Genomic DNA, 22,987 nt, shown 5'->3' with positions numbered 1-22,987 from the left:
ATATACCATAATTTTTGACACGCAGTTTAAGATTTTTTTTTTTTTTTTTTTTTTTTTTTTTTTTTTGAGGCAGAGTCTCTGTCGCTCAGGCTGAAGTGCAGTGGTGGGATCTCAGCTCACTGCAACCTCTGCCTCCTGGCTTCAAGCAATTCTCCTGCTTCAGACTCCCAAGTAGCTGGGATTACAGGCGCCTGCCACCATGCCCTGCTAATTTCTGTATTTTTAATAGAGACGGGGTTTCACCATGTTGGTCAGGATGGTCTTGAACTCCTAAACTCAAGCAGTCCACCCGCCTCGACCTCCCAAAGTGCTGGAATTACAGGCGTGACCCACCACGCCCAGCCTGGGGTCATTTTAATTTTAATGTACTAATGAAAGAAGTCTGAACTCCCTACCTCTGAGGATAATTTCCTTTTACTGGAAATTTACTCTGCACCTGGCACTTCACTAACATTGCCTTTTTTTTTTTTTTTCTTTTTTTGAGTCCAGCTTCTGCAGAAGCCTGCTGAATCTTTACAAAACTACGATGCAGCCACTACAATTATCCCCATTTCAAGGACGAAGAAATTGAGATTTATAGAAGTTGTCAAATCGCTTACTAGCACACAGCTAATAAGTGGTAAAGCCATCTCTCAAACACAGGAAATCTAACTGCCTTGCCTGAGCTCTGAGTCAAGGGTCCCACTTTGGCTGCCAGCCAGCGACAACTTCAAGGGTAAAATCCTATGCGGGCCGTAAGGACTCTTCCCCTCCCTCTCTCCCACGTTTTCAATCCCAAGGTCGCCCATCCCAACGCAGGGAGTTGGGACCACCCTGGGCCAGCGGCCCTGCGCATGCTCAGCCGCAGAGCACGACGGGAGAGGGGCGTGGCCGGCGGGGCCGTTTCGCTTCGAGATTGAGAAGCTTTGCGCGGCGGGCGTCTCTGAGAGAAATTAGTAAGCCTCCTCATGCGGCTCTGGTTTCGGTCTTTACTCCTGCGCCTTACTCGAAAGGGGCAGGGTTTCTCCTGTCGGTCGGAGGGAGGATGAGGCGTCGGGTCGGGGTTTTAGAGACGGGACTTTGAGTGCAGATTCCGCCAGATGGGGGTCGGGAACTCCGGGCCAGGCCCTGACCTGGATTGTGTTTGTCGCCTCCTTTAATCTTACTCTTACAGATTCGGGGGGTTACTGCTCCCCGCTTCCAGCGATTCTCGCCGCCTCCTGCTTCTGTGTCGTAACTGGGCCTTCAGACTTTGATCTCCCTCCGCAGCCTCCGTTTCAGAAGCCCTCATCACACCTGTAGCTCTCCTTCATTAAGCAGTGATTTTTTCAAAAGTTTGACTCCTGGCCGGGCGCGGTGCCTCACGCCTGTAATCCCGACACTTTGGGAGACCGAGGCGGGCGGATCACTTGAGGTCAGGAGTTCGAGAACAGCCTAGTCAACATGGCGAAACCCCGTCTCTACTAAAAATACAAAAATTAGCTGGGCTTGGTGGCAGGCGCCTGTAATCTCAGCTACTCAGGAGGCTGAGGCAGGAAAATCGCTTGAACCTGGAGGCAGAGTTTGCATTTAGCCGAGATCGCGCCACTGCACTCCAGTCTGGGCGACAGAGCGAGACCCCGTCTCAAAAAAAAAAAAAAAAGAAATGTTTGCTGAACCCCAAAAGCACAGTTTGAACGCTGCTGATTTACAAGATTAATTTTAAGGTATTTGGTATCAGGGACCTTCCTGACATGACCCATGGCCCTTGTCTACTTTTCCAGCTTTCCAGTTCCTTCTACTGGCACTCTTGCACTTGTACTTTATCTGCAGCAATAGTCCCGCTCCTAGTTCCCATGTATTTGTGCTTTTTTTTTTTTTTTTTTTTTGGAAGACAGGGTCTCGCTCTTTGGCCCAGGCTGAGTGCAGTGACAAGATCACGGCTCACAAGCAGCCTCAGCTTTCCGGGCTCAAGCGATCCTCCCACCTGAGACTCCAGAGTAGCTAGGACAACAGGTGCTCCCCACTACGCCCAGCTAATTTTTATATGTTTTGTAGAGACCGGTTATCTCCATGTTGCCTAGGCTGTCTCGAACTCTTGAATTGAAGCAACCCACCCGCTTCGGCCTCTCAAAGAGCTGGGATTACAGGCTTGAGCCACTGTGCCCGACTATTTGTGGTTCTGTGCATGCTGTCTCTATACCCGGAATATCCCCCATTATTGGTTGATAGTAGACACTTTAAAACCCAGCTCAAATTTCACCTCCCAGAAGACTGACCGTCTTCTTTCCTCATTTCTTCTCAGTACCTTGTGTATACTTACTGGTTGGGACATCCTGCTCATCAATGTAACCCCGTACCAAGGCACTTCTGAAATGATGGCTCCCCATTGCCTGCAGAATTAACCATGGACATTTTAGTTTGGTTTGAAAAGCATATAGCCTTCTGCCTCCAGCCTTCCCATCAGGCTAGTAAAAGACCTTGCAGAACTCAGTTGAATAAGATAATTTTTTTGGAGACAGTTTCACTCTTGTCGCCCAGGCTGGAGTGCAGTAACGTGATTTCAGCTAACTGCAATCTCCACCTCCTGAGTTCAAGTGATTCTCTTGCCTCAGCCTCCCAAGTAGCTGGGATTACACCACACTTGACTAATTTTGGTTTAGTAGAGACAGGGTTTCACCATGCTGGCCAGGCTGGTCTAGAACTCCTGACCTCAGGTGATCCACCTGCCTCGGCCTCTCAAAGTGCTGGGATTACAGACAGGAGCCACCGTGCCTGGCTAAATAAAATAAATCTTAGCAAAGTGTAATGTATAAAGAAGTGGTATAATGCAAAGAAATAAGAGGAGTATATCTGCTTCCGGACTCTATGTTTTGTTTTTGCTTGTGTCCATACCACACTATCTTAATTTACTGTAGCTTTATAAGCCCTTCCAACTTTTTTTTTTTTTTTTTTTTTGAGATTGTCTTGGTTATTCTAGGCTCTGTATGCACATTATATATACATTAGAATTACCTTGCAAATTCCACAAAAACCTCTGCTGGGATTTTCTTCTACAGCTTAATTAGGAGAAAAATTAACTTAATATTGACTCTTTCCATCAATGAGCATTTATTTAGATCTTCCTTAATTTCACTCAGCAATGTTTTGTTTTCACTGTAGAGTTCTTTAATAGCTTTCATTAGATGTATTCATATACTTGATATTTATGATGCTGTAGAAATGGTTATTTTTATATTTTTCTGTTCTGGTGCAAATAAATAAAAATGATTTTTTTTTTTTTTTTTTTTTTTTGAGACGGAGTCGCGCTGTGTCACCCAGGCTGGAGTGCAGTGGCGCAATGGCTCACCACAGCCTCCGACACCCACATTCAAGTGATTCTCCTGTTTCAGCCTCCTGAGTGGCTGGGATTACAGGTGCCCACCACCACGCCCAGCTAATTTTTTTGTATTTTTAGTAGAGATGGGTTTCACCATGTTAGACTGGCCTTGAACTACTGACCTCAGGTAATCTACCCGCCTCTGCCTCCCAAATTGCTAGGATGACAGGTGTGAGCCACTGTACCTGGCCAAAATTGATTTTCAAATGTCTTGCTAAGCTTAATAATTTGGAGATTCTTTTGAATTTTCTTTGTACAGAATCATGTCATCCATGAATAATAACAATTTTACTTAATTTTCAAAGTTTGTCTTTTCTTTTTTCTTGCTTTATTGATCTGACTGGAACTTCTACTGCAATGTTGAAGATCAGCAATAAGAAAAATTCTAAAATGCGGATCTTGTATTATCCTATGATTCTGCTGAATTCACTTACTCCAGTAGTTTCTTTTACCGGCATTGAGTTGGGGGAGGTTCCTTAGAGTTTTCTATATGCAGTCATGCCTACAAATAAAAACAGTTTTCTTCCTTTCCAACTTTTTTTTTTTTTTGAAACGGAATCTTGCGCTGTCACCCAGGCTGGAGTGCAATGGCGTGATCTGGGCTCACTGCAACCTCCACCTCCTGGGTTCATGGAGTTCTCCTGCCTCAGCCTCCCGAGTAGATGGGATTACAGGCGTGCACCACCATACCCAGCTAATTTTTGTATTTTTAGTAGAGATGGGGTTTCACCACATTGGCTAGACTGGTCACGAACTCCTGACCTCAAGTGATCCGCCTGCCTCAGCCTCCCAGAGTGTTGGGATTACAGGCATGAGCCACCATGCCTGGCCTCCTTTCCAACTTTTATGCTAAATTCCCATCTACTATTTTACTTTAGCTTAAAGAATTTCCTTTAGTGGCCGGGCATGGTGGCTCACGCTTGTAATCGCAGCACTTTGGAAGGCCGAGGCAGGTGGATCACCTGGGGTCAGGAGTTCCAGACCAGCTTGGCCAACATGGTGAAACCCCTTTTCTCCTAATAACACAAAAAATTAGCCGGGAGTGGTAATGCATGCCTATAATCCCAGCTACTCAGGAGGCTGAGGCAGGAGAATCCCTTGAACCCGGGAGGTGGAGGTTGCAGTGACCTGAGATTGTGCCATTGCACTCCAGCCTGGGCGACAAGAGTAAAACTCTTGTCTCCAAAAAAAAAAAGAATTTCCTTTAGCATTTCTACAGTGTTTTCATTTATCTGAAAGTGTCTTTATTTTGCTCTTAATCTTGAAGGATATTTTTAGTGAATATAGAATTTTAGGTAGATTTTCCCCAGCACTTTAAAGATATTACATTGGCTTCTGAGGTTTCATTATATTATTTTCTTTTCTTTTCTTTTCTTTTTTTTTTTTTTTTTTTAGACAGGGTCTCACTCTGTCCCCCAGGCTGGATGCAGTGGCATGATCACAGCTCACTGTAGCCTCACCCTCCCAGCTTAAGCAATCCTACCACCTCAGCCTCCCGAGTAGCTGGGACTCCAGATGCACACCATCACACCCAGCTAATTTTTAAATTGTTTTTAGAGATTGGGGGTCTCACTATGCTGCCAGGGGCTGGCCTCGAACTCCTGGGCTCAAGCAGTCCTCTGTCCAATACCTCCCAACATGTTCAAATTGCAAGTGTGAATCACCATACCCAACCTTCTTACTGCTTTTAAGATTTTCTTTTTGGTTTTCACCAGTGTGACTATGATATGCCTACTCGCTTTTTTCTTTATATTTGTCTTATTTGTGATTCACAGAACTTCTTGAATTCATGTGGTTTGATGTTTTTCTTCAGTTTTGGGAAATTGTCCCAAAAAATTATAGGTATTTTTTGTTATTTTTTTTTCGAGACAGTGTCTCAGTCTGTTACCCAGGCTGGTGTGCAGTAGTGCGATCATAGCTCACCATAACCTGGAACTCTTTCCTGGGCTCAAGTGATCCCCCAGCCTCAGCCTCCCATGTAGCCTGTACTACAGGCATCCACCACCATGCCCAGCTAATTTTTCTAATTTATTTATAGAGATGAGGGTCTCACTATGTCACCCAGGCTGGTCTCAAACTCCTGCCTGGGCCTCCCAAAGTCCTGGGATTACAGGCGTGAGCCACCTTGCCTGGTATTTTCTTTCAAATATTGCTTCTTTTGCCTTGTCTATTTTCTCCTATTCTAGAACTGAATAAGAGATCCCACATGGCACATTATTCTAGATTCTTATTCTAGAACTGAATAGGAATCCCACATGGCACATTATTTCAATTTTCCATCCTTTTAGCTCTGTGCGTCAGTCTACCTTCTAGCTTGTCTTCACTAATTTGATATTCATCTATTGAATTCTTAATTTCCTCACTGTGTTTTCCAATTCTAGATTTTCCATTTAACTCTCTCTCTCTTTTTTTTTTTTTTTTTTTAATGGATTCCAGGTCACTGCAGAACTTCGCCATCTTTTCCTCTATTTTCTCAAACATAACCGAGTCCTTGCCTGACAAGAACAATATCTGAGTCACCTGTGGGTTTGTTTCTGTTGCCATTTTTTTTCAGTCAGTTTTGGGATTTTAAAAATTCCTCTTGGTCCATAAATTGTTATTAGGTTCTGGACATTTTGGATGAACATTATTAGCATCTGGATGTACTTCCTTCAGGCTAAGGTTGCCATTAGGCAGGTGGATAGTAGTAGCAGATGACATTGATCCTGTTGATTACAGGCCTTGTTAAGGCTGTTCTATTTCAGTTTGCCCTCTCTTCTTGGAAGTGGTCTCTTTTCTTCTTGGGGCATGGCCATTACTCCTAGAGCAAGGCCCTCCTTGAGTCTCAACCAGAAATCCAGGTCTTTACCAAACCCCTCTATCTTGCTAGTCTTAAATTTCAACTCTCAACTCAGCATAGCTACTATAATCTTATCAGCTCTTTGACGTTTAACTGCTGTGTTCTGTTAAGTTTTTGAAGTCTCACTCTGTAAATGTGCAGTTTAGGAGTCAGCCAATGACTTGGAGGAGAGGAGATTTGTATGCACATTATTTTTCTGTGGTTTCCTCCCAGAATTGTGCCTCTTGAGTTCCAGCTACTTTAGAATCCAGTACTGCTAACTGTCTCCTGCTGTTTTCTGCTTGGGTTTCCACTATTTTGTCGTGTAAAGTCCCCTTACCAGTAAATAAAGTCTGTTAAATTTTGTAATTGATTCTAGTGAAAGGATTTAGTATGCTAAAGGCTACTCTACTATGCCTGGGTTTATCCATTTTTTGTTTTGTTTTGTTTTGGGTTTTTTTGGAGACAGAGTCTCCCTCTGTTGCCCAGGCTGGAGTGCAGTGACGTGATCTCGGCTTACTGCAACCTCCGCCTCCTGGATTCAAGCAGTTCTCCTGCCTTGGCCTCCCAAGTAGCTAGGATTATAGGTGCCTCCCGCCATGCCCAACTTTTTTTTTTTTTTTTTTTTTGAGACAGAGTCCCAGGCTGGCACAGTCTCAGCTCACTGCAACCTCTGCCTCCCTAGTAGCTGAGATTACAGGCATGTGCTACCATGCCCAGCTAATTTTTGTATTTTTAGTAAAGATGGGGTTTCACCATGTTGGTCAGGCTGGTCTTGAGCTCCTGACATCAAGTGATCCTCCCACCTTTGCCTCCCAAAGTGCTGGGATTACAGGTGTGAGCCACTGTGCCCGGCCCTGGCTAATTTTTTTTATATTTTAAGTAGAGACAGGGTTTTACCATATTGGCCAGGCTGGTCTTGAACTCCTGACCTCAGATGATTTACCCGCATTGGCCTCCCAAAGTGCCGGGATTACAGGTGTGAGCCACCATGCCCAGCCCCATTATTATTATTTTTTAAGACAGTCTGGGCCGGGCGCGGTGGTTCAAGCCTGTAATCCCAGCACTTTGGGAGGCCGAGACGGGCGGATCACGAGGTCAGAAGATCGAGACCATCCTGGCTAACACGGTGAAACCCCGTCTCTACTAAAACTACAAAAAAACTAGCCGGGCGAGGTGGCGGGCGCCTGTAGTCCCAGCTACTCGGGAGGCTGAGGCAGGAGAATGGCATGAACCCGGGAGGCGGAGCTTGCAGTGAGCTGAGATCCAGCCACTGCACTCCAGCCTGGGCGACAGAGCGAGACTCCATCTCAAAAAAAAAAAAAAAAAGACAGTCTCGCTCTGCGCCTAGGCTGGAGTGCAGTGGTACAGTCTTGGCTCACTGCAAGCTCCGCCTCCAGGGTTCACACCCTTCTCCTGCCTCCGCCTCCCGAGTACCTGGGACTACAGGCGCCTGCCACCACACCCGGCTAATTTTTTGTAATTTTAGTAGAGACGGGCTTTCACCGTGTTAGCCAGGATGGTCTCGATCTCCTGACCTCGTGATCCACCTGTCTCGGCCTCTCAAATTGCTGGGATTACAGGTGTGAGCCACTGCACCCAGCCCCCATATTATTTTTAATTCTTGCTAGTCTGATAAAATCTGGAGTTCAGTTGGTTTACAAACTGCGTAGGATCTGATTAGGCAGAAATGACTTGCAGGAAGGAAAGCAGTATGGGGACAAGTAAAGTGAGGAGATTAAGGTGCAGCTGATTCTTTGCCTTGACATCTGTCTCTCTTTCCCTCTGGCCCAAAGAGGAGGATGGTGTTTTCTCCTGTGGTTGTTGTAGATCTCCCTTTGGCTGCAGCTGTCATTTGCTGACCCTGAAAGCACCTCCTTGACTACATTCCAGCTAGAGGGACAATAGCCTCCTTCCTTGAACAGTCATTCCTAGGGCTCTCCTGGGCCTGCCCACTCCTGCCTTTGGTGTGGCACATGCCAGCCACCTAGCTCTAATAGGGAATTGTTGTTAAATCAGTATTCTGCACCCCTCATTCCCAGTCTAGTTTTGAAACATACTTGTGGTTGGGGTGCTAGGTTCACACTGGCCCCTAGCCTTTGTGGGGTCCTTGCTAAGATTATGAACTCTGTGTCTAAATATTTAAAAGTTATAAATTAAGCTAACACATCACGGAATAAAATGAGTTCCATCCTCCTACCGTGACAAATACACCTTTGTAATGACCAAATAGAAAAATACATGTAAAGCTGTGGTTTTCAGGACTGAAAGTAAGCAAATTATCAATGATGTCAGAATTCAATTTTGTGTATTATGTTTAAACATTGTATTTCGGTCACTCATGGTAAATTGTTATCACAGAAAATATAGAAGATTTGAATTTCATTATATAAATCACTGTCATCCATAATATGACTTTTTAAAAAATCATTTCTTCAAGTTATATTTATAGTCATACAGAATTTTAAGGTTTTTCCCCAAAATTTTCAATATTGGGTTATTAGTTTATTTTATTTATTTATTTTGAGATGGAATCTTACTCTGTCATACAGGCTGGAGTGCGGTGGTGCAATCGTATCTCACCGCAACCTCTGCCTTCCAGGTTCAGGTGATCCTCCTGCCTCAGCCTCCTGAGTAGCTGGGACTATAGTCTGGGCTATTACTTGTAAAAAACAGGAAGTTTGTTGCTAAATTTGTTCAGATCTCTCTCCAATCAAGATTATAACTTTATCTGTAGCAGTAAAAAAATCGTCTCTATATAAATTAGTTTTGAGATTATATGTCTGTGCATCTTACTCATCGTCATGCAGTTTCCTTTCATTATTGTAACTGCCTTATATTTCATTGAAATCTCATGCAAATTTTTTTTTCAATTGAAAAATTTTTTTTTTTTTTTGAGATGCAGTTTTGCTCTGTTGCCCAGGCTTGAGTGCAGTGGCCCGATCTCGGCTCACTGCATCCTCCACCTCCTGGGTTTAAGAAATTGTCTGCCTCAGCCTCCCAAGTAGCTGGGATTACAGGCGCCCACCACCACGCTCGGCTAATTTTTTTTGTATTTTTAATAGAGATGGGGTTTCACCATCTTGGCCAGGCTGATCTTGAACTCCTGACCTCGTGATCCACCCACCTCAGCCTCCCAAAGTGCTGGGATTACAGGCGTGAGCCACCGCGCCCGGCCTTTTGTTTGTTTGTTTGTTTGTTTTGAGATGGAGTCTTGCTGTGTTGCACCCAGGCTGGAGTGCAGTGGCACGATCTCCGCTCACTGCAGCCTCCGCCTCCCAGGTCAAGAGATTCTCCTGTCGCAGCCTCCCAAGAGCTGAAACTACAGGTGTGTGCCACCACACCTGACTAATTTTTCGTATTTTTAGTAGAGATGGGGTTTCACCATGTTGGCCGGGCTGGTCTCGAACTCCTGAGCTCAGATAATGAGCTCAGAAAATGCAAGTTTCAAGAGTTATTTCCAGATACACATATAGACCTCCAGGGGATATCATCCAGATTCTTCCTGGAAAATTAGTCAATAGTATTTATATAACCCTGATGGTTCAAACTACTGTTAAAAAATGAATTTTTGGCTCACCTCTGTAATCCCAGCACTTTAGGAGCCTGAGGCAGGCAGATCACAAGGTCAGGTGATAGAGACTATCCTGGCCAACATGGTGAAAACCCGTCTCTACTAAAATACAAAAATTAGCTGAGCGTGGTAGCACATGCCTGTAATCCCAGCTACTCAGCATGCTGAGGCAGGAGAATTGCTTGAACCTGGGAGATAGAGGTTGCAGTGAGCCATGATCACACTACTGCACTCCAGCCTGGTGACAGAGCAAGACTCCATCTCAAAATGTGTGTATGTGTATATATGTATATATATTTTATATTACTACCAAGTGGTATTGCTCAGCAGGAAGATGTGCAGCATTCATCCTTTGACTATTAATACCTGTACTCTGTCATACTATGATTTAGCCCTAGTTGGGGAAGATGAGTAGGGCTATGTTAAAAGGAAGTCTGTAGGAATTATTTTACTCTAATGTGCATCTTGTTGTAATGGATCTGTCACTAATACATGTTTTGCTCTTCTTATAGCCAAATGTTGCATTGCATTTTCCCTTGCCTCAGAAATTTTCAGGATGCTTTCCTTTTTTTCTTTTTGAGACAGAGTCTCACACTCTTGCCTGAGCTGGAGTGCAATGGCGAGATCTTGGCTCACTGCAACCTCCACCTCCCAGATTCAAGCTATTCTCCTGCCTCAGCCTCCTGAGTAGCTGGGATTACAGGTGCCCACCACCACGCCCAACTAATTTTTTGTATTTTTTAGTAGAGATGGGGCTTCACTATGTTGGTAAGGCTGGCCTTGAACTCCTGACCTCCTGATCCACCCACCTCAGCCTCCCAGAGCTCTGGGATTTCAGGTGTGAGCCACTGCACTCAGTCTCCACTATTTTTATGTTTGTATGATGACATGTTTGAAGGGGTTGCAAGATGCCAAAGCTCATAGGTACTTTGTTTTGTTTTACTTTGTTTTGTTTTGTCTTACAAATAGCAGTAATTGTACCTCACGTAAACTTCATTGGCTATGATACCACCACTGCACAAAACTCGGTGCTTTCTTTTTAACTGATGTTTAGACTTGCATGGCATATGTACTTTCAGGTGAAGGGAATCTACCTAATGACAAATAGTTAATTATTAGTGAGTTTTGCTTTACTACTTGTGTGTAGTGCTCAAATGGGCTGGACAGAGGCTGTATGAACTATTTATTGCACTTGACACTCAGGCCTTATTTAACTTTCTGTGTTGGGATAGGAACTTTCAGCAAAAGTTGAGCTAAAGATGGAAATGAGGGAAGGTGGTTGAGCCCCAATCACAGAAATAAAAAATAATGGCAGGATTACTTGGGTCTTTCGTGTACTAACCCAGAATAAAACCGTAGTCCTGGAATTACTCCTATAAGAGATTTTTTTTGTTTGTTTTTTTCTTTTTTGGAGCCCATTATTCTAAGTGATCCTGTAAGAACTTCAGCTTCTCCACATTTGTGTTAGTTATCATCTGCCCTCCATAATGAAGGCTTTTTTTTTTTTTATTTTTCTGAGACAGAGTCTTGCTCTGTCACCCAGGCTGGAGTGCAGTGACGCAATCTCGGCTCACTGCAAGCTCCGCATCCTGGGTTCACACTATTCTGCCTCAGCCTCCCGAGTAGCTGGGACTACAGGTGCCTGCTGTAAGGCTCTTTTTTTTTTTTTTTTTTTTTTTTTTTGAGACGGAGTCTCACTCTGTTGCCCAGGCTGGAGTGCTAAGGAACCAATCTGTCTTTGAAAAAGAGACCTTGCTGGGAGGGATAGCATTAGGAGCTATACCTAATATAGGTGACAGGTTGATGGGTGCGGCAGACCACCATGGCATGTGTATACCCGTATAACAAAACTGCATGTTCTACACATGTACCCCAGAACTTAAAGTATAATGAAAAAAGTAAAAGAGACCTTGCTTTCGTAGTTCCTCAAAAATTGTAAGATGGAATTTTTTTAAAACCTGAATGCACAACAGTCTTTTATACTGTGAGTTTGGATTTTAGCTGCCTATTGACCAAAAATGAATCTACTGATTTGGATAGTGAGGAGAAGCAGGCAGGCATGTGTGATGGGAAAATAGACTTAAGACTTATTTGGCTGGTCGTGGTGGCTCACGCCTGTATTCCCAACACTTTGGGAGGCCAAGGCAGGCGGATCACCTGAGGTCGAGAGTTTGAGCCCATCCTGACCAACATGGAAAAGCCCCATCTCTACTAAAAATACAAAATTAGCTGGGCGTGGTGGCACATGCCTGTAATCCCAGCTACTCAGGAGGCTGGGGCAGGAGAATCGCTTGAACCCAGGAGGCTGTGGTTGCAGTGAGCCGAGATGCATGCCATTGCACTCCATCCTGGGCAACAAGAGCAGAACTCTTATCTCAAAAAAAAAAAAAAAAAAAAAAAAAAAAGACTTATTTAAAGGGTAGTAGATTGATCTAATTTCATGATTAGATTTAGGGAGAATAATAATTCCAGGTTAATCCTAGATTTCTGGTATAGGAAATTAGGTATATGACACTGCTATTTACCAAGAAAGGGAATATCTATAAAGCAGGTTTGTGGGGGTAATAAAAGAATATAGTGTTATTGAGGCAAGAGGATTGCTTGAGACCAGAGTTCAAATCCCTTGAGTTTGAGGGACCTGTGGAACATTCAAATGGAGATATCTATCTATCTATCTATCTATTTATTTATTTATTTATTTATTTTATTATCAAGACGGAGTCTTGGTCTGTCACCTAGGCTGAAGTGCAGTGACTCGATCTCTGCTCACTGCAAGCTCCGCCTCCCATGCTCACGCCATTCTCCTGCCTCAGCCTCCCAAGTAGCTGGGACTACAGGCACCTGCCACTGCACCTGGCTAATTTTTTTTGTATTTTTAGTAGAGACGGAATTTCACCATGTTAGCCAGGATGGTCTCAATCTCCTGACCTCGTGATCCACCCGCCTCAGCCTCCCAAAGTGCTGGGATTACAGGCGTGAACCACCACCCCGGCCAAGTGGAGATATTTAATAGGCAATTAGGTATATGGACCGCAGCTTAGGAACGTAAGGGAGAAACAGCCCATAGGTGATAGTTGAATCTGTGGTTGTGATCATAGGCCGGGCGCAGATAGACACCTGTCATTTGAGCACTTTGGGAGGCTGAGGTGAGAGGATCACTTGAGCCAGGAGTTCGAGGTCAGTCTGGGCAACATAGTGAGACCCTTTCTCTTAAAAAAAAAAAAAATTAGCTGGGCATGGTGGCGCATGCTTGTGGTCCCAGCTACTCAGGAGACTAAGATGGGAGAATTGCTTGATCCCAGGAGGGTGAGGCTGCAGTGAACTGAGATAGTGCCACTGTCTGAGTGACAGAGCGAGACTTTGTCTAAAAAAATAATAAAAATAAAAAAAGACTTGGTTTTTGTTTGTTTTGTTTTTTGAGATGGAGTCTCGCTCTGTCTCTCGGGCTGGAGTGCAATGGCACGATCTTGGCTCACTGCAACCTCTGCCTCTCGTTTTCAAGTGATTCTCCTGCCTCAACCTCCCGAGTAGCTGGAATTACAGGCACCTGCCACCATGACCAGCTAATTTTTGTATTTTTAGTAGAGACAGGCTTTTGCCATGTTGACCAGGCTGGTCTCAAACTCCTCACCTCAGGTGATCCACCTGCCTTGACCTCCAAAGTGCTGGGATTACAGGCATGAGCTACCACGCCTGGCCAAAGACTTGGTTTTTTTGTTTGTTTGAGACAGCTGGAATGCAGTGGTGCAATCTCAGTTCACTGCAGCCTCCACCTCCTGGGTTCAAGTGATTCTCCTGCCTCAGCCTCCCGAGTAGCTGAGATCACAGGCACATATCACCACACCTAGCTGATTTTTTTTTTTTTTTTTTTTGTATTTTTCGTAGAGACAGGGTTTCGCCTTGTTCGCCAGGCCAGTCTCAAACTCCTGACCTCCGGTGATCCACTCGCCGTGGCCTCCCAAAATGCTGGGATTACAGGTGTGAACTACCGCACCCAGTTAACAGGTTTTTCTTTCTTTCTTTCTTTCTTTTTTTTTTTTTGAGACAGAGTCTCGCTCTGTCACCCAGGCTGGAGTGCAATGACGCGATCTTGGCCCACTGCAACCTCTGCTCGCAGGTTCAAGCTATTCTCCTGCCCTAGCCTACCGAGTAACTGGGATTACAGGTGTATGCCACCAAGCCTAATTTTTTGTATTTTTGGTAGAGATGGGATTTCAGCATGTTGACCAGACTGGTCTCAAACTCCTGACCTCACGTGATCCACCCTCCTCAGCCTCCCAAAGTGTTGGGATTACAGGCGTGAGCCACTGCGCCCAGCCAACTTGGTTATTTTTTAAAAGCCAGGAGTTCAAGATCATACAGCAGGCAAGAAGAGTACTGGGAAATTGTGTTTTTGAGGAACACAAACATTTTAGAAGCGGTAAAATAAGTATTTGTGAAAAATACTGCCAAAGAGGTAAAATGAGAAACAGGAGACATCGGACTAAGAAAAATCAAAGGAATTTCAAGAATGGGGAAAGGGGTGGTCAGAGAGACGGTGGGTAGCTTTAGATTCTAGAATGTATTTAAATGCTTATATCCTGGAATGGAAGAGAAATCGAAGAAGCAAATGACAAGGATAACTGGAGGGCAGAGAGGGGTAGTGGGTACAGATTGGGTTAACCTCAGATAGAAAGCTTTACATTTCTTTTTTGTTTGTTTGTTTGTTTGTTGAGGCACAGTCTCACTCTGTCTCCCAGGCTGGAGTGCAGTGGCTCAGTGTCTGTTTAATGCAACCTCCACCTCCCAGGTTCAAGCGATTCTCGTGCCCCAGGCTCCCAAGTAGCTGGGATTACAGGTACGTGCCACCATACCCGGCTAATTTTTGTATTTTTAGTAGAGATGAGGTTTCACCATGTTGGCCAGCCTGGTCTCGAACTCCTGACCTCAGGTGATCCACCCACCTAGGCCTCCCAAAGTGCTGGGTTTATAGGCATGAGCCACCGCCCCCGGCTGAAAGCTTTACATTTTCTACTATTGAAAAGTTAAAAATAAACTTGTAAGTTTTGGTGATTTTATGCTGCATTCAGGCTTGGGGGAACAGAAATGGAGACTATTTCAGAAGAAAGCACAGAGTTGGTAGTAGCTACCAGAGAAGTATACAGCAAAACTATATTGAAGAATAATGAATGAAAGGAAAGAAGCCAGTGTTCTTACAGTGAAGGAACCTTGATGCCAAGCTGTCTAAAGACCCTTTTGTGGTTCCAGAAAATTACTGTATTTAAAAGGACTAATTTTAAAATCAAACTCTTTATCAATATTTTATTTTAGGAATCTGGAAACTGTTCTTCAGGAAGAAACCCATTAGTTTGGAACTGGAGAATTCCTTTGCATCAGATACTAAAATGAAAGAACCACTGTTAGGTGGTGAATGTGACAAGTCAGTGGCATCACAGCTGGGGCTGCTAGATGAAGTTAAGACAGAACCCGACAATGCTCAAGTAAACACTTTTCCCTTATTTCCATTATTTCTAGAGCACATTTAGTTATAAATTTTAGTTATAAAGGTGCTGAAATTATTCACTGAAAAACTCAAATCTTTGTCTCCTCCAAAGCAGTTAATGAAATAATATAAGGTATATGGTGTTAAGTGCCATTACAAGTATATGTAAGAAAATGATTTGAGGAAAAATTAGACTGTTTGGAATTGGGTTTTTGTGTAGATAAAAGGATTGTTTAAGGTGTTATGGGCCTAGCTAAGGTTAACACTTTTTTTTTTTCCCGCCAGAGTCTACTTCCAGAGGTTAACACATTTTATTTTTGTTTTTCTTAACTTGAAACAATACAAATTACAATGTTTTAATCTAAATTAATTTTTTATGTAAATTTTTAAAAAATTTTATACATATCGCTTACTAAAGAACCCATAAAGGATGAACTGACTTGAGCTGTGAGTATTGTTTAAGTAGAGAAAACATTCCTTAGAATGTTTGTAATATATGGCCGGGCACAGTGGCTCACTAGTAATCTCAGAACTTTGGGAGGCCAAGGCGGGACGATCACTTGAGCCCAAGAGTTTGAGACCAACCGGATGACGAGACCTTGTCTGTATAAAAAATACAAAGATTAGCCAGGCATAGTGGTGCACACCTGTAGTCTCAGCTACTTGAGAAGCTAAGGCAGGAGGATTGCTTGAGCCCCGGAATTCAAGGAAGCAGTGAGCTATGATTGTGCCATTGCACTCCAGCCTGGGTGATGAAGCGAGACCCTGTCTCTTAAAAAAAAGAAAAAAAAAAGAATGTTTGTATATGAACTGTGAACCAGCTGAAAGTTCTAATGAAAGAAAAATGGCTAAAAAGAGTAATTTATTTGTAGTATTCTATTTAGAAATAGCCTAAAGTAGAGTAATATTAAATAAGATTAATTAAAATGTTAAATATAAATAAATTTAATATTAATATTAAATAATATTTAATAAAATAATTAAATATTAATATTTAATATTAAATAATATTAATATTAATAAGGGTATGCTTACCATTGAGTTGTTGACACTGGGGAATGTTATTCATCTAGGAACTATCTATTGCTTCTTCATCCCATGGACTTTCATGCATAGATCAAGTTTAGATATAGCAGCTATGAAATTGCCTCCTGCTCTGAAAAAATTGTCCTTTGTAAGAATCATTCTGTCCAATTAACAATTTCTGGGGTTAAGGTCTTTATGAAAACAATTGGCTGTTAATGATTAGAACAAGCAGGGAAGACTGAGTGTGGTGGCTCATGCCTGTAATCCCAGCATTTTAGGAGGGTGAGACAGGCAGATCATTTGAGGCCAGGAGTTCAAGACCATGGGCACATGGTCAAACCATGTCTCCACTAAAAATTCAAACATTAGCCGGGCATAGAGGCACGTCCTTGTAGTCCCAGAGGCTGAGGCATGAGAATCACTTGAACCCAGAAGTAGGAGGTTATAGTGAGCCGAGATCGCGTCACTGTATTCCAGCCTGGGTGACAGAGTAAGATCTTGTCTCCAAAAAAAAAAAGAAAAAAAAAGTAGGGAAAATAGTTGTAATTCAATATGTCTGCTCCCTATTGGTAGTGACTGGAAGGATTTTGTTGACAAAAGATTCTGATGTCACACCTGGATACCACAGAAAATAATGTATTAGGTGATTGGTATTGTCAGCCAAAGAGCACCAAAAGGGTAGTGCATACCCATGTATTTTGGTTCAATTCAGTTTACAATTCATTGACCAGACCTGACCACAATTTATCATTTTCTGTTGAATGAGTGGTTGTCTTAAATTCATTGTATTCATTATTTTTAATTCTTTTCTTTTTTTCTTTTTAGGAGTATTGTCATAGGCAACAATCCAGAACTCAGGAGAATGAACTGAAAATAAACACTGTGTTTTCAGAGAGTGGTAATAGAATTATTTAAGTCAATTATGTTTATTCAGACCAATATGATAGCTGATTCATTCTTTTTTAATGCCTTTGAATATTGCTCTGTTTGTGTTGGGTTTCAAGTCCAGGAGAAGTAACCTGTAAGAAAATTAAAGAGAGGCCATGCACAGTGGCTTACACCTGTAATCCCAGTACTTTGGGAGACCAAGGCAGGTGGATCATGAGGTCAGGAGTTCGAGACCAGTCTGGACAACATAGTGAAACACCGTCTCTACTACAAATACAAAATTAGCCAGGCGTGGTGGCACATGCCTGTAATCCCAGCTACTCAGGAGGCTGAGGCAGGAGATTCACTTGAACCTGGGAGGTGGAGGTTGTGGTGAGCCGAGATTACACCACTGCACTCCAACCTGGGCAACAGACCGAGACTCTGTCTCAAAAAAAAAAAAGAAAGAAAATGAAAGAGCCTGGGCATGGTGGCTCATGCCTGTAATCCCAACATTTTGGGAGGCCAAGGTGGAAGGATCGCTTGAGGGCAGGAGTTTGAGACCAGCCTGGGCAACATAGTGAGATCCCGTCTCTACAGAAGATTTATAAACCAGGTGTGGTGGTGCATGCCTGTAGTCCCAGCTACTTGGGAGGCTGAGGCATGAGGAATTTTTTTTTTTTTTTTTTTTTTTTTTTGAGATGGAGTTTCCACTCTTGTTGTCCAGGCTGGAGTGCAATAGCACGATCTTGGCTCACTGCAACCTCCGTGCCCAGGTTCAAGCAGTGCTCCTGCCTCAGCCTCCCAAGTAGCTAGGATCACAGGCACGTGCCACCACACCCAGATAATTTTGTTTTGAGACAGGGTCTCGCTCTGTTGCCAGGCTGGAGGGCAGTGCGCGATCTCGGCTCACTGCAACCTCCACCTCTCAGGTTCAAGTGATTCTCCTGCCTCAGCCTCCCGAGTACCTGGGACTACAAGTGTGTGCCACCATGCCCAGCTAATTTTTGTATTTTTAGTAGAGACAGGGTTTTCCCATGTTGCCCAGGATGGTCTCGATCTCTTGAACTTGTGATCCACCCACTTTGGCCTCCCAAAATGTTGGGATTACAGGTGTTAGCCCCCGTGCCTGGCTAATTTTGTATTTTTTATCAAGATGGGGCTTCACCACGTTGGCCAAGGCTGGTCTTGAACTCCTGACCTCAGGTGATCCAGCCGCCTCGGCCTCCCAAAGTTCTGGGATTATAGTCGTGAGCCACCGCACCAGGTGGCGAGAGGGTCATTTGAGTACAGGGTGTCAAGGCTGCAGTGAGCCATGATCATATCACTATACTGCCTAGAGTGCAAAAGAGGGCAACTAGAGCAAGACCCTGTCTCTAAAAAAAGAAAGAATGAAAATAAAAGAATGCCTACTTAATTTTGTGTAACTCGATTTTTTTTCTCCCTCTTCTGTTTTTATAGCTTCACAGTTGACTACAGGCATTCAGCTTTCTCTGGCATCATCTGGCATGAATAAAATGCTTCCTTCAGTTTCAACCACAGCTATTCAGGTTTCCTGTGCTGGTTGTAAAAAAATTCTTCAGAAGGGGCAAACTGCTTATCAGAGGAAAGGATCTGCTCAACTTTTCTGCTCCATACCATGCATCACTGAATACATTTCATCTGCCAGTTCATCAGTTCCTTCTAAGAGAACTTGTTCAAACTGCTCAAAGTATATAATTCTAAATTATGCTCCCTTTTATTTCCCTACCTTGTTCTTGATCATAGTCTTAGTTGTAATTTCTACATTTCCTTTTTTTATTTTTTGAGACTGAGTTTCACTCTTGTTGCCCTGGCTGGAGTGCAGTGGCACGATCTCAGCTCACTGCAACCTCCTCCTCCTGGGTTCAACCAGAATCTCCTGCCTTGGCCTCCTGAGTAGCTGGGATTACAGCTATGCACCACCACACCCGGCTAATTTGGTAATTTTTAGTAGAGATGGGGTTTCGCCATGTTGGCCAGGCTGGTCTTCAACTCCTGACCTCAGGTGATCTGCCAGCCTTGGCCTCCCAAAGTACTGGGATTACAGGTGTAAGCCACTGCGCCCAGCCATTTTCATTTCTTTTGAAGACGTCTTCTTGGTTGAGTAAAAAGTTTTTTCTACTTTTAGTTCCTCTGATGGATTCTCTAGAAATATTTTTTTTGCAGAAATTTAACATGTGAAAAGTTCTGTTTCTGTTCACCTTTAAGTAATGTGACTTCCAAAACTTACTTTCCTACTCTTTTCGTTTGAAATTCTCTGTAAGTGGGATTATTGTTTATCCATTCTGTTCTATTTAACTGTATAGGGAGCAACCTACTAAAAAATTAATCCTATGACAGTTATTTTGGATTTTTCAAGATGTAGAATAATACTACATTTCTTTTATAATGGTAAATGAAGTGATTCTTTTGAAAAATTGATGGCCATAGATAAACCTACATGACTGTATGTAATCTTTTAAAAACTTATGTGAGAATATGTGAAGAATCAGTGTCATTTTGGCTTTGAGAGTCCTAAGGCAGTATAATTATGATTGTTAGCACTTAGGATACGCTAATTTTTAAATGTTCTTGTTCAGAACAAGAAAATTCATAGGCAACCACAGTGCTTCTAAATATAACAAATTTCTTCCAAATAATACTTGTTTTGGACTCAGGTTGCCATAATTTGAATTTTGCTGCTTCTGTTTAGTTATATTTTACTACTCAAAGTTTCATACCTGAGTTGCTAGATCGGCATCACCCAAGAGTTTATTAGAAATGCACTTTTTCAGGCCGTGCACGGTGGCTTATGCCGGTTATCCTAGCACTTAGGGAGGCCAAGGCGGGCAGATTGCCTGAGCTCGAGTTTGAGACCAGCCTGGGCAACACGGTGAAATCCTGTCTCTACTAAAATACAAAAAATTAGCCGGGTGCTGTGCCGTGTGCCTGTAATCCCAGCTACTTGGGAGGCTGAAGCAGGAGAATTGCTTGAACCCAGGAGGCGAAGGTTGCAGTGAGTTGAGATCGGGCCACTGCACTGTAGTCCGGGCGACAGAGTGAGGCTCTGTCTCAAAAAGAAAAAATAAGAAATGCACTTTCTCAGGTCTCACCCAGACCTACTGATTCAGAACTGCATTTATCCCCATGTGATTCCTATACATGCCAAATTTGGATCACTATTGAGAACTTCTTTGTTACTTAGTATTCGTATCTGTTTTTATAAATGTACAAAAGAATTATGAGCATTAAATAGTATATTTAAGTGGTCAGAATAATACTAGCAGGTAATAAGAACTCAATAAATGTTAACTTATTATTTTCTTTTTCTTTTTTTTTTTTTTTTGAGACGGAGTCTCGCTCTGTCACCCAGGCTGGAGTGCAGTGGCCGGATCTCAGCTCACTGCAAGCTCCGCCTCCCAGGTTCACGCCATTCTCCTGCCTCAGCCTCCCGAGTAGCTGGGACTACAGGTGCCCGCCACCACGCCCGGCTAATTTTTTTTGTATTTTAGTAGAGACGGGGGCGTGTTAGCCAGGATGGTCTCGATCTCCTGACCTCGTGATCCGCCCGTCTCGGCCTCCCAAAGTGCTGGGATTACAGGCTTGAGCCACCGCGCCCGGCCTAACTTATTTTCTTAACAAACTCACAAACCCTTTTGATGGGTTGCTTCAGCTTCTCTGGCTGCTGCTTCAGTTCTTATCTGTTGCTTCAGGTCTTATGGAAGGTTACTTACATTCTCTTTTGCTTTTCAACCCTTCAATACTATACTAGCCTTTTGTCTTTTTACTTTCTTGCTATGGGCCATATAGTACTTTCTTCAGCCTGCTTTCTTTCCCTGCAGAATCATAAAACTGGAAGGGACCTTAGAGACTCACTACACATCTTCAGCAGATGTCCCAGACAGATTGAAAAAGGCTGAAGCAGGAAAGATTTAGTGTGTAAGTTCTCCTAGGCATGAAAATCCAATATGAGTAAAAATAAGATAAGTTTTACTTCCTCTAGAATAAAATTTTTAAATTAAAAATACTATATTGTAGTGGGTAGAAAGATGGTAGTAAATTTTAGGCTGGGAAACGCCATCCATGATTCAGAGTAGACTGTGCTTTTTTCAAAACTTAAAATTTCCACATTAATTAGCCTTTTATATAAATTTTAGCTAGTCTTCTGGGGTTTTTTATCTTCCAGTGAAACTATCCTGAACTGAAAATAATTTTCAGTTACTTATTTATTTATTTTTGCAGAGACAGAGTCTCACTGTGTTGCCCAGGCTGGTCTCAAACTCCTGAGCTCAAGTGATCCTCCTGCCTTGGTCTCCCAAAGTGCCGGGATTACAGGTGTGAGCCACCGTGCTGGTTTTCGGTTTTGTTTGTTTGTTTTGTTTTGTTTCATTTGAGACAGAGTCTCACTCTGTCACCCAGGCCAGAGTGCAGTGGTGTAATCTCGGCTCACTGCCACCTCCACCTCCTGGGTTCAAGCAGTTCTCCTGCTTCAGCCTCCTAAATAGCTGGGATTACAGGCGTACGCCACTGCGCCCAGCTAACTTTTTTATTTTTAGTAGAGATGCACTTTTGCCATGTTGGCCAGGCTGGTCTCAAACTCCTGACCTCAGGTGATCTGCTTACCTCGGCCTCCCAAAGTGCTGGGATTACAGGCATGAGCCACCACACCCTGCCTGATTTTTAATTACTTTTTAAGATTTCTGTTATAGGAATGATTTAATATCTGTTTTGAGTCAATGCAGTTTTTATTCTATTTCATGGACTAAATGGAAGATCACTTTGAAGATAACATTTTAAATCTTACTAGAAAGATGCAACTTGTGGGCCAGGCAAGGTGGTTCACTCCTGTAAAGCCAGCACTTCGGGAGGCCAAGACAGGAGAATCACTGGAGGTCAGGAGTTTGAGATACTCCAGTGACTGAGGCAGGAGAATTGCTTGAACGCAGGAGGCAGAGGTTGCAGTGAGCTGAGATTGTGCGACTGCACTCCAGCCTGGGCAACAGAGTGAGACCCTATCTCAAAAAAAAAAAAAAAAAAACGATGTGACTTGTTCTTGGGAACTGTGTATTTAAGTGTCATTTCTTCACTTTAGTGTCTCAGTTGGAACCAACCAGAAATCCTGAATGCAATCAATAAAGCCCAAAATTGGCCCCTGCACTAGGTTTGATTTATTTATCAGAAAGTTGTTCCTAATTTGTTGGCGTTTCTTTCTTTCTTTTTTTTTTTTTTTTTTTTTTGAGACAAGATCTCTGTCTGCCACCCAGGTTGGAATACAGTGGCACCATCTTGGCTCACTGCAGCTTCGATCACCTGGGCTTAAGCAATCCTCCCACCTTTACCCTCCCGAGTAGCTGGGACTGCAGGCACATGCCACCCTGCCTGACCAGTTTTTGTATTTTTTTGTAGAGATGGTTTCACCATGTTGTCCAGGCTGGTCTTGAACTCCTGGGCTGAAGTGATCCTCCTGCCTTGACCTCCCAAAGTGCTGGCATTATGGGCGTGAGCCACTGTACCCAACCAACATTCTCTTTTTTTTTTTTTTTCTTTTTTTGAGGCGGAGTGTCCCTCTTTTGCCCAGGCTGGAATTCAATAGCAGGATCTCGGCTCACTGCAACCTCCACCTCCCAGGTTCAAGAGATTCTCCTGCCTCAGCCTCCCTAATAGCTGGGATTACAGGTGCCCATCACCATGCCCAGTTAATTTTTGTATTTTTAGTAGAGACAGGGTTTTACCATGTTGGCCAGGCTGGTCCCCAACTCCTGACCTCAGGTGATCTGCCTGCCTCGGCCTCCCAAAGTGCTAGAATTACAGATGTGAGCTACCGTGCCTGACCAACATTCATTTTTTAATTTTTTATAAAGCTTTAGTAGATCACTAGAAGCC

General features: G+C 43.3%; 1 protein-coding gene across 8 annotated transcripts in view; it reads left to right on the top strand.

Annotated features, from left to right (window-relative positions):
- The first annotated feature begins 867 nt into the window (after window positions 1-867).
- Window positions 868-22,987, top strand: part of ZMYM1 (zinc finger MYM-type containing 1) — a 37,928-nt gene continuing 15,808 nt past the window's right edge. For 3 of the 8 annotated variants that reach the window (XM_073007509.1, XM_073007507.1, XM_073007511.1), the window contains exons 1-5: window positions 871-935; window positions 14,445-14,566; window positions 15,040-15,209; window positions 17,063-17,135; window positions 18,566-18,815. In XM_073007509.1, the coding sequence (XP_072863610.1) occupies window positions 15,114-15,209; window positions 17,063-17,135; window positions 18,566-18,815 (419 nt within the window). In that variant the 5' untranslated portion in view covers window positions 871-935; window positions 14,445-14,566; window positions 15,040-15,113. Of the gene's footprint in view, window positions 936-14,444; window positions 14,567-15,039; window positions 15,210-17,062; window positions 17,136-18,565; window positions 18,816-20,946; window positions 21,044-22,987 lie in introns of those variants that run through there. The other 5 variants (XM_073007508.1, XM_007979460.3, XM_037996853.2 and 2 more) reach the window with 5 other exon arrangements.

Source organism: Chlorocebus sabaeus, chromosome 20, assembly GCF_047675955.1.
Source record: "Chlorocebus sabaeus isolate Y175 chromosome 20, mChlSab1.0.hap1, whole genome shotgun sequence".
Lineage (NCBI taxonomy): Eukaryota > Metazoa > Chordata > Mammalia > Primates > Cercopithecidae > Chlorocebus > Chlorocebus sabaeus.
This window is presented reverse-complemented; position numbering and strand designations above follow the sequence as displayed.